We start from the raw sequence: 12,582 nt of genomic DNA on the forward strand, positions 1-12,582 counted from the left end.
CAGTGCAAGTAACAATAAATTATTGCTATTACCAATCCTGACATAAGTTTACCATGAAAGAACTTCCATTTCCTCAAGTCCTTAACACCAGAGATTTTATACTTTCCCTTTCATTTCATGAATGGAAACCTTATTTGAATTTCCCCTTAATTGGATCATGAATGACTAGCAGTATAATTGTAACTAAAGTAATCTAACCCCTTTTCCTTCGACCTCTGACATAGTTGATTGTACTGCCTTCTTGCATTGTCCCTTCACCAACATCAGCTGGGAGGGACCCCATTCTCTTGCTACACATATGGTAACGATACCAAGACTTGTTCATCAATGATCTCTGTGCTACCTTGCATCAATTTCGGGTGTCAGAGGTTATGGGGAGAAGGCAGGAGAATGGGGTTAAGAGGGAGAGATAGATCACTCTACCAACAATAGCCCTCCCTCGACTACCAAGACTTCTAACCTGTCTGCCTCTCGACTTAATTTCACTCTCATATATGCCTTTTAAAGCCCACTTCATTGCTTACAGTTATCTGCCATATATGAAGTGCCTTGGGAAGCTTTGCTACATTAAGTATATTTTCTCATTCTACAATTATTGATTGTGAAGTTCAATGATGTGGATAAAAATCTAATGATGTGAATAATAATCAAAGCAATAATTCTCCTTTATTAAAAAAATTATAAACATTCACTTTTTCGTTGAAGGAGAAAAAGTTTAATGGTGCTTTTTATTTCTGTGACAATCAGCATTCAAGTTGATTATAAGTAATGGAGTGAACTTTGTAATTTGATTTCTAAAGACAAAAAAAATGTTTTCATTTTAACTAACCGTAAGTTGTATATTTAAATCACTAAAATTGCCCTGCTTTATGGGCTGATATCTGGCAGAGAGCAAACCACATTATTTATTATACATAAGTCATTCTACTTGCCTTAGTATTTTTAAATCCTTAAGCCCCTTGCCTCACAAAAACCTATTAATTCTAATTTGAAATTTTGCAATTGACCTAACATGAGCAAAAATGTCTGGAATTTGGATGTAAGTTTCATGATTCTAATTCTGTGTGGTGCTTCTGAAAGTCTTTCTTAAAGAGCATAATTTTATGCTTCACCATCTTGCTATTCAACAAGTTTCCCTTGTATATAGCAGTAATAGAAGAAATTTTGAACTCAAAGTGAAACTCCTAGCTCACTACACTTTACGAACTTTAAAGAGCTCTTTTTTTGAAACGGCAGTCTGAAATGTTCTCTACTTGGGCAAAAGATGAGGGAGTTGAATCATATAACGTGGGCAGCATCAGGAGTAGTGGCAGATTTTCTTTCTAGCCTTTCGAATCCAGGAATAATGGTCTTTGTTGAAGCATTACGTTCTCTTCTGTACGAAACAAGTGAGCACAGAGGCAGATGTCAGGACAATACCAGATACAGTTAGTATGGTTTCAGCAAGAATAGGGATCAGTAATCATCCTGCAATATTATATACTCCTTCAAATGATCCTACTGTTGAAATGATTAGAAATCATTTGCAAAAAAATTTGAGTAAATTTTGTGCTGTCTATTTTGAGCTTCTGATGAATTTATGCTTAAAGTTGAATGCATGAAAGCTGTTTAGTCTGAGGTTTACAATTGGCACAAGCATTTTATAATGATTTTTAAAAAAACTGTTAATCCTTTAATGATGATCATTTTTGTCTCGGTCATTTTGTCAGCCCCATTGGGATCCCCTGCGGCGACGGACTTACAAACTCCTTGGGGTCATGATTTTTATTAAGTAAAATGAATCCTTTGAGTACCAAATTTAATTTAAAACTCGAGCCAAATATTCCTCATTAACTTTTAAGACGAGATATATTTATATTGTTTAAAAGAAGCAAATAGTATGCTTTATATAATGTAGTTAAGATACAATTTATTTCTTGTCTTAAGGTGTCCTCTTAAAAACAAAACAGCATTAAAATTAACTTAATAAAAAGCAATTTTCCTAATGGGGGATTTCATACCTCCTGCAAACACATCTATCCCCAAAATGTTTTTAGTGGAGGACCGGCAACAGACTCGTGCAGTACATAAAACAAAGTCCTGCTGGTTTTATGAATTGGTGTTTTATTTTAAATTGCCTAAATGTAGTAAATAAATATGACTGAGGCATTTGTACTGAATGTAAATCTAGTCTCCCATCAGTGCAGAGATTGTGTTCTGGAAACATTTAATTGGATTGAGGTCACATATCTGAGCAGGCTACAGTCGCATTAGAATGCAAGCGTAATAATGACAGCTGTCTCCTCGCCATGTGGCATCTGCCATTACTTTGATGTACTGCAGGGATGGATTTTTGGGTCTTGGTTGCAAAAGAAATTGTGAGGCACAAGACTTTCAACAACAAAACAGCATGCTTAGCTTCCAGTTGACGGTAATAGCTCTGTTTGGTTCAGTGTTAAACCAGGGAAAAACTGCTCAGGCAATTAGCACCTTAAACTTATTTAACTCCTGATTATAAGGAGTTTGTACCGCAGTATTTATTGTGTCTGGAGACACAGTTGGCTGTATCTGTGGGATTTTTAATTAATGACTTAGGATGGATTGCAGCCATTACGGGGTTTGGGGGGGGGGGGGGGGGGGGGGAGGGAGTGTGTGTGTAAATTTTTGCTTAAAATATTGGGTTTTTTTGTAGAGGATGCTTGAGTTTTTTTAAGGAATTAAACATTTGTTAAAATCTCAATTAAAATTTGTTCGTCATCCATTCTTAGTCTGAAACTGAAGCATATTACATGAATTTATGAAGCTAATTAAAGGAGGTTAATACAAATTAAAGTTAAAGATTTTGAACATCATTTTGATGAAATGCAAATGCAGTTTGAGCTACTGAGAGCCCTTTACAACTTAACCATATTGCTCGTGTTATGTTTGATACAAAAAACGAATAATTCTGAAATGTCATTCTTCACCTAGAATCTTTTAATTATCTCTAATATTGCAAAAATAATGCCCTGCTTACCAGTAAAAAACTCATTTAATGGTTTTTACTATTGCAAAAAGTGAAGTGTTATAAGTCTGTCTAAAAAGATAATTTATTTTTGCTAATTAAAATTGATATTGTATCACATTGCTCAACAACAGGGGGAACATGAAACTTACTATTTTGGCTAAAACACATACAAACCAAATGTATAACAGTAATGGTGAATTGAACAGTAATTGAACAGCTATAATTGCTGAATATTGTCAATTGATTTGTATTTAACTACCAGATAAAGAATGCTGGCCTGAAAATTATTTGAATTTGTTTATTGCTGCAGCAGTCTGAGAAAGGCTAGCAGAGCAGACTGTTGATTATAATTAATATGCTTTAACTAAAAATTAATGCGCGCATCTTTGATTTGCAAGAGAAACTCCAATTCAATCCTTGTCTAAAGCTGTCCATAATGAGTAACTTGAAATTCAGCTCTTATAAGTATGTCTACTTTGAGTTTCTGCTTCATTCTGGCCTCACTACATCCAGCACATGCACTGCAGTGTAATATGATACTGTGTGATATGACCCGAGTTTAGGGCAAAGGTGCAGTGTAAACATTAGAGCAATACAAAGACTTTTAAGAAATTGAAACTTATTCGAAATATCACTGAACAGCTGCACAATGGCTTGAACCTTTCAAGAAAAAAACCTGGTGTCAATATTCTGTTTAAGTGAGATTACCACATTTTTGTGATGATTTTCAGAGCTGCATTTTGTTTGCATAAATTCCAGTAATTTATTTCATGTTTGAAGTTTTAGAAGTACAATTCTAACACCACAGACATCACAAACTATTAGAAACTAAAGAAATAGCCTGCTTTTAAAAGAGACATCAACTTTTTGAGTGTAATGGTTTATCTCTTTTGTAATTAATTGACCTCTGAATTTAAAGAAGAATTGTAGATGTATTTACAAAATGTCATGAATTTTCTACGTTAACTATATTGTATCCAGAAGATTTATGAAGAATTTTATTTTCAATTTGCATGTGCTATGGCTTTTGCACATTTAGGAAATGAATGCATGCCCCCAATGTGGGATGTTATTGAATTAATTTGTTTTAATATTATGTTTTACTTGCACTATGATTTGGAGCACAATTACAAATATTCTAAAAATAGGAGTTGCAGTTATACCAATTTGTTGAAAGTTATTTTGAATGGAAAGGACTTGTGTTGGAAGTAATGAAAACCCTGAAGCATTAATCTCATTTTAGCAACTGTTTAGTTTAAGTGGCAGGTCCATTTATGCTCTGTTATCAACTTCAGGGAACATTCTTTATAGAAGCAATACACAACCCTGAATAACATAGACCATTTTGCAAATTAATGCAAATGACTCGGCCTGTCGAGAAACACTTTACAGGATGCTGTGCTTTGATTATGACTGAAGTTGCTATTTGGACATGGTGAAAGGAGCATGTTTGAACCATCGATTAGGGGCAGCAGTGAAAAGTCAAGAAGGCCCCGTTAAGCTTGCAGTGCAGCAGGCGGATGTCAGTGTGGTTTGAGCACAGTGGGAGAATGACAGGGAGGATTAGTGTCAGCAAGAGGCTTTGCGGTCGCTGTGGAGATGGTCCCTAGGGTCACTCACCTCTGTGACTGCACTCTGTGCTGACGGCTTAGTAATACAAACCCCATGATACATGGTTGTTCATTACTAGGGTCAGAGATTATTGTACATAAAGTATTTATATCTTCAGGGATTAATTTTTTAACATTCAATTTGAGATGTTTCACGATGGGTATTTTAAAACTCTTGTGTCCATGCACACCAGATTTTAAGAAAACATATTCATGTTGATGTTCATCATGATAATAGTATTTTTCCATGGAATTATTTTCTGTGAAATTAGGTATTCTTTCAAAGTGGCTACTACATAAATATGCCACTTATTTTAACATTGTTAATGTTGGAAATGAAGCAATGTACTTAATTGCTAAAGCTCGAGCTTGGATTTAATTCATGCTATGTGACTTTTACCCCCTTGTTATTTTGAACATTATTACAGGCACCGCACTGGACAGAAGAGGACCTCAGCCAGCTGACAAGAAGTATGGTTAAGTTCCCAGGGGGTACTCCAGGTCGATGGGAAAAGATTGCTCACGAATTGGGTCGATCAGTGGCAGATGTGAGTCATTTGGATTTGCATTGTACATTGAGTGACAAAACTGATCAAGACAGGCAGTGTAAAGACAACATAGCTATGGTTAGACTATGGCTAAACAGAACTGCAGTCCTTTTTAGGACCTGGAAGTAAACTATTAACTAAGCAAGAAGCAGATGTGGAGGAGTTTCAATCACTAAATCAACAGCTGTAATTGATCAGTTATATGAGGATTCTGGTACTTGGAGGATTGGACGACCGTAATGTGATCACAGGAAGACGATAGCACAGTACAAAACCATGCCGTTTGAACTGTGAAAGGATATTGTTAGATTGGTTTGAGAAGATGGTTTATATTTTACGGCACCCAGGCAACGTGATATAATTACAGGTTGAATTGAATTTCTTTATTTGTCAATCAAAACAGGTTTGAACGAAATTTAGTTACCATGCAGTCACAACAATAGAAAAAAGCAACAAAAACACACAACTACATAATTCAACACAAACATCCATCACAGTGTCTCTCCTCCAGACACCTCCACACTGTGATGGAAGGTAAAAAGAAAGTTCTTATCTCCTTCTTGCCTCTTCACCTGCGGTTGGGCAGTCAAAATTGCTGCGTCGAGGCGATCGAGGCTCCCGACTCTGAAGTCCCCGCCGGACGATGGAAGATCCCGTGGCCAATTTTAAGTCGCGCCGGACGATGAAAAGTCCCGTGAAAGGGCCAACCCAAGGCCCACGATTCTGGGTGGACGAAGATGGCATTGCTGGAGCCCCCGAAAATCGGTCACCAGCCAGGGACCTGCAGGCTCCCGATGTCACAGTCCACAGGGCCCGCGGCCGAAGCCTCCGAAGCCAGCCAGCTCCGCGATGGTAAGTCCACGGGCTCTGCGTCCGGAGCCCCCGAGGTCGATTCCAGCTGGAGGCCGTCAGCTCCCTGGTGCTAGGCCGCAGCACAAACGGAAATGAGACCCAGAAAAAGATCGCATCCCCATTGAAGAAGGAGAATTTAAAAAAGTTTCCCCCTCCCCCACCCCCCCCCACCCCCCACATCATACACAACTAAAAGTAAACTATAACATACATCTAACATTAAAAATGAGACAAGAAGGAAAAAGACAAATGGACCGCAGGCGAGCCGCAGTTGCTAGGGCAGCGCCGCCACATCCGAGGTACATGTGGATGGCTAGATTTAACAGCTGTTTTAGATTGCGTCCCTTTTAAAAAATACTCGTCACCAGTGCTGAAAGCATAAATTTTAAATGCCATTTGTTGCACAGCAATCACATAAAAACTAATTGCTAGAATTTGTTTCCTATGTTGTTATTTTGAGGGTTTTAAAAGTTCTGCAAACTGAAAGTTCAAATTGATTGTGCTTTTGTTATTGAATTACAGCAGAAACTGGGCCACATCAGCACATTGTTTAAATGTAAATAAATAATCAGATTAACAAATTTACAAAGGGAAACTTTTATTTTCAATAGTCGTAACCATGTTTAGTATTGAAGGCATTGCTGTCTCCTGAACAGGGGAATTCTCTTTTAGAGTTTACCTTTTTAAAATAAAAGTTTGTATTTAGTGCTGATTCAACACGCTCCCTTTTGTTTAAAGAAAATCTCGTGCCAAACTAAAAAGTGTGACCTGTTCAAATTTTTGGGTGTTATTTTCGAGTTAGCCATTGCAGAATGGTCTGACTTTTGAAATTTGCAAGCTGTAATTGAAAAAGTATCTTGATTGGTGTTGGTTGTCGAAAATCCTTTTGTAAAGCAGCTGCTATGCAAATATGTTACTTTATCAAAGCTTTTAATGTAAGCAATATATTGTTACAGATCTTTGTCCATTTCCCAACTTGCATATATTGTGCTCTTGTCCATTGGAATCAGTAACCAAAAACTTTGAGATTAAAAATTCATAATGATGATTTCAAAAGTTTATTTGCTCCCCCCACCTCCCATCACCACAATATGTCTTTGTAAATCTGTCACAGCCTACAGCTTTTTGAGGTATTTACACTTTTTTAGTCCACTCTACTAAGCAAACTCACTTGCATACCCTAATGCCCATCTTATTAACCAAAATTTTGATTGCCTTTTTACGGTTGGATCTCGGATCTTTCTTAACGATGCATCATATGATGTTACATTAGTTAATTGCACTATATGTACAAATTGTTGTTAAAAAAATCATGTTAAGTTCTGACTCAAAATAAAATTGGGGCAGACCAAAATGTTGCAATGCTGATGTGGAACTTGTTTGCTGCTTTTTACTATTTCTGAGCATCTCTGTAATTAAGTTCATAAGATTTATCAACTATTTTATCATATGATTATGTTTATTTTTGAAAAATCTGAATATTAGCCTCCTGTGCTTTGTTTGGAAAGTGATTCGACAGGGGTAATGGTCTGTTTTCCTGAAGTGCCATCTTTTGCCCAATATTAATTATATGACATTCTATAATATTTGAAAAAAGACCCATGGCACTTTCTTAAACTAAGGAAGTTACCAAACAAGAATAATCATGTTTTAAAAATCTGTTCAAAAACATAATCTTGAAAGATATCTTGAAAGTAACTCAAGTTTCAATAGTTGAATAAAAACAATAGTTGATGAGGCACACATTGTTTTGTTATGTTGTGCATGTTTACAAATATTGTTTCGTACTTCTGTGTGTCTGATAGATGCATGTGCATTAGGATTGCTGATCTTGTATTGTAAAAACGGAAAGAGAAATATAATACAGAACTCTCATCCAGTTTGCTTCCCCGCCCCCCACAATCAGTTTGAAGAAGGGTCCTGACCCAAAATGTCACCTATCCATGTTCTTCCCAGATGCTGCTTCCTTTCCTACCAAATTCCAGAATCTGCAACCTTATGTTCTTCACTTACCACCTCCCAGCTTCTGTTGCTATCTTCACCCTTTCCTCCCTCACCATACTGTTATCTACCAACCGACCCTTTTTCAATTGTATCCATTTTATCATGAGCCACCTCTTCCCCCCACAACCTACTTATACTGGCTGCTTGTCTCCTTCTCTACTCTTGCTGTCTATGTGAAGGGTCTCGAGCTGAAATGTGGACTGTCCATTGCTGGAGCACATTAGTTTGTTAACCCCAAGTGCAAGCAATATATGATCTCTTCTCAACTTGCTTGGTTCCATGGAGAACAACCCCAGTTTCAGGGAAGGGAAATTAATTAGAGCAAATTGGAAGGGTAGGTGAAGCAAGAATTTGAAAGGCACTACATATGAGAATGAAGATTTTTGAGACACGTATATTGGGCAATGAACTGCTTGCATTAGGTCAGTCTAGGCAGTGGTGCAGTGGTAGATATAATGTGTGAGTAGGATATAATGTGTGCTGTGTTATGTGGAGCACAGCCTTCAGTGTGAAAAATATAATGCTTTCAAGGATTGTGTGGTTGTTATCTGGAGTGATAAAAGTATGTGTAAGAGTATGATAAAGGTAAAAGCACAGTGGTGCAGTGGTAGAGTTGCTGCCTTACAGCGCCAGAGCTCAGGTTTGATCCTGACTTCAGGTGCTGTCCGTACAGAGTTTGTCAATGCTTCCCGTGACTGTGGGTTTTCCCTGGTTCTCGCACTCCAAAGACGTACAGGTTTGGCTTTGGTAAAAATTGTCTCTCGGGTGGAGGATAGTGCTAGTGTACGGGGATCGCTGGTCAGCATGGATTCATTTGGCCGAAGGGCCTGTTTCTGCGCAGTACCTCTAAACTAAACTAAACTATTGTATCTGTGGAAAGAGAAACAGTTAACGTTTCAGCTTATTGACCTTGCGGCAAAACTGGAAAAGCGAGAAAACAAGTGTGTTATGAATTGTACAGAAGAGGAGAGGTGGACAGAGCAGAGGAAATATTTGTGATGAGGTGAGAGCAAGTGATACAAATGGTGTTGGTGCTTTCCCAGAGTGAGCATTGGATGCTTGATCACAGCTGATTTTGTTTGGAGTGCAAGGGGGGAGGATGGGTGAAAGCCATAGAGCGGAAAAAACCCAATGCTGAAACAGGCACAGAACATAGCTGTTGCTGGAAACAAAATGACACGATGCTGGAAATATTCAGCAGATCAGGTCGCAAAGATGGAGAAGGTTAAACTGAGTTGGGTGACTGGAGTATTGTGTAAAATAATCATTTTGTAAAGATAACTAGCCTGCCTGTCATTCCCATCTCTCTCCCACTGTAACATTTTAAACTTTGGCCTACTGTGTTAAGGAGTGGCATTTTGTGATCCATGTTGCAGTTAGTTCTGTTTATAATTCAACAATTTCAGATTATCAACCTTTCCAATTATACCAGTTCTGATGTAAACTCATCAGTTCATCTACCTTAATTTTAGATGGTCACTGATCTGCTAAGTATTTTCCGCACTTTTATTTAGCATTTCCACCAATTGCTGCATTCTGTATCTCATGCATCCAGTAATTGTTCTCCATACTGACCTTTGCACCCACTCTGTTTACACTCCTCCAGGCAGGCCAACTGTAATTACAAGCATTTATTACACTCTTAGACAACATCAACGGTGTTTGTCACCTGGACACTCTTGGACAATATTCGGTCTTGCTATTGCTTGTCCTGTGATTGTGTGCCAAACATCTGACCTGTTATTCTTACAAACGATTCCAGTTGTCTCTAACTCGCCCTTTCTTTCTGGGAGGGAACAGACACAAAGTGCTGGAGTAACTCAGTGGGTCTGGCCACATTCATGGAGAGCATGGATAGGTAAAGTTGCAGGTCAGTCTGTTGAAGGGCCGTGACCCAAGAATTCACATGTCCATGTTCTCTAGGGATGCCGCCTGACTTGCTGAGTTACTCCAGCACTCTGTGCCTCTTTTTGTTGAGAAGCACCTACAGTTCTTTGTTTCTACATTCCTTGCTCTACATTTGTTTTTTTCACTTTTCAATTGTAATGCAAGGTCAACAAACTGAATTACTTTTTTTTCCTCCACAGATGCCACCTGACCTGGGTATTTCTAGCATTTTCGGTTCTTATTTTAAAACGCCAGAGATTGAGTTTTGTGCTTTCAGTTATCATTTAATCAGTTGTCAGTTATTCAGTTATCAGTATTATCAGAACTGGTTTTTAATTTGGAATGTCAACCTTATAATTGGCTCTTCGGATTAATGCAAACTATCAATATGATAACCAAAGCTTTGACTCGCTACTTAGTGGTGCAAGCTGTTGCGGAAGAATTAGACTGAAGGCATTGGGAAAGAAATCCCAGAAATACAATGAATTGTTTTTGTGTGGCTTTGATTTGTGGTATTCTTTTGATTATTTTGTCAGCCTTTCACTTAACCCCAGTTTGCTTTCTTCAATAGAAGCTCACAATTGTTGGCCCCATTACCCGTACCAACTTTCTCTTTGTGATTTCTAACATCTGTTCTTTGACCTATTTTCAGAGTTGCGATTGTAGCTTCAGGCCCAGTCCTCATTCCTGTCCCACTGTAGCTTGTACTGTGAGTGTACAACAAACATCTGACCTGTTGTTCTTCAGTTCTTTACTATGGGCATGAATTTAAGTGTTGGCCAGGCTGCGGTGTGATTATTAACTACTAGTGTACTAAATTAGAGGCAGGGAAGGCTTAAATGACTTGTAAAGTAATATTATTCATTCAACTCTGAACATGTAAACTGATTCTATTTCCCTCTGCGGTCATTAATCTCTTGTATTTGAGCCTTGATAGCAAGCTGATAGGGGATTTACTGTCCATGCAGATAAGAGAGTCGGGTAGGAAACAAAACAACAGACAGGTGGGCTGATGTGAGCAGACCTTTCTAATTAGTGTGGAGCCTGACAGCATGTGCCAAAAAGTACTGGAGTTGGATAGGTTGTCCCCTGTGTCCTTTAAAGCAATAAGAATGAGGACATGATTAACAGCCTTTGTCCTAATAGTTTGGAAAATACCAATCTGTCGCTTGTTTATGAAAGGAAATTATTTTAGCTTTTAGAATTTTATCATGTGGTTACTGGAGAAGAGTTGATGATTCTTCATTGATTGACAAGATAGAGAAAATTACAGGCCGGCCTGGACTTTAATATGCAATGCAATATCTATAGAAATTGAGAAAAATCTGTAATAAGCAGAATTGATCAGGAAATGTTTTGTATACTTAATGTCTGTTATTCTATAATGAAGGAGTGTACAAGGTACGAATGCAGAAAAAGTGCATGCATTCATCAATGTTATATTGCAGTTTTACAGAAGGGACAGTTATTCAAAGTTAATCTGAAAAGTGTCTTATGAGATTTTTAAAATATGCTTTTTGACAGCTGCTAAATTAAAAAAAAATATCTTGGCATTGGAGGGCCTTTACTTTTCATTGTAGTTAAAAATTGTTTCAAAAGTAAGGTCATTGTGCATGAATTGATGCCACCCTCGTTCAGACGAAATGTTGAGCAGAGCTTTATTTTTAATTTTTACTGCTGCGTGAAACAAGCATGTTGTTTCAATTTGGTAGAGTATTTGAGAAAGTATTGCATGTAGAAAATTAGCCCATCTAATGTTTACTAATATAACTTCTATAATAATTAAATACAAAGTTCTCGAGTCATAAAGTTAGTTCATTTAACATGTGGACTGTGGGTTACTGGTAGTACTCTCATCTCTAAGGCAGAAGGTAGAGGCAGAAAGTCTAAGATACCAGACAATTACAGTATAAAGAGTGTGTTTTAATTTCTAAATATATTTTACCCCAAAATTCTGAATACAATACGGAATATTCAAGTGATAATTTTTATCGTTTTATTCCATTTACTTAACACTAACATGATATTAGGTATCGCTTGTAAACGTGCTTGAGGATAAAGAACATTAGGTTTTAATACCAATATCACAACAGTCAGTGTGCCAAGATAGGAAGGAAAAAATCTGGAGAGTTTCCCTGTCGAACTTTACAATGTCTGCAAGCAGCTTCTTATCCTGCATCACAAGTCTTGGACCTTGCAGTACTGAGTTGTGGTCAAAACATTATTCTGGAAGATGGATTTTTTTGGCAAATTAAACCGCATCCTCTCCCTCCCTGCTCTCTGCCCCCCTTAATTTTAATAACGAGTTGAAAACCATTCTTTTTCTTTTAAAATAGGTTACAACCAAAGCTAAACAAGTCAAAGATTTTGTTTCAGCGACACCAGGTATGTGCATTACGTCATATGTTTGTGTTCACATTTGCCTGTACCCTTTTATATGTTTTGTTGTACGTGCTATATTTAAATGCAAGTAAGGCTTCCTCTGTATACTAAGAATACGTTTTTTTGGACTGCAAAAATGAAAAGTATTATCGCGAATAGTACTTCTCATGCCTTGGTAATATTCCTTCACTTTGTCATAACGTGACAGTTTATTTTCTGATCTTTAAAAGATGCAAGTAACTGTAATCACAGTGTTTGTAATTGAAGAATTAGGAAGGCCTTCAGATTTCTTCTTGCATGGTGGCTTTGTGTG

The 12,582-nt window shown here is 37.5% G+C and overlaps 1 protein-coding gene across 2 annotated transcripts in view; it reads left to right on the forward strand.

The window, feature by feature from the left end:
* Positions 1–12,582, forward strand: part of dnajc1 (DnaJ (Hsp40) homolog, subfamily C, member 1) — a 98,033-nt gene that overhangs the window by 76,003 nt on the left and 9,448 nt on the right. For both annotated transcript variants that reach the window (XM_078427710.1, XM_078427702.1), the window contains exons 9-10: positions 5,025–5,144; positions 12,224–12,272. In XM_078427710.1, the coding sequence (XP_078283836.1) occupies positions 5,025–5,144; positions 12,224–12,272 (169 nt within the window). The remainder of the gene's footprint in view (positions 1–5,024; positions 5,145–12,223; positions 12,273–12,582) is intronic.

The sequence above is a fragment of the Rhinoraja longicauda genome, chromosome 2 (assembly GCF_053455715.1).
Source record: "Rhinoraja longicauda isolate Sanriku21f chromosome 2, sRhiLon1.1, whole genome shotgun sequence".
Taxonomy (NCBI): domain Eukaryota; kingdom Metazoa; phylum Chordata; class Chondrichthyes; order Rajiformes; family Arhynchobatidae; genus Rhinoraja; species Rhinoraja longicauda.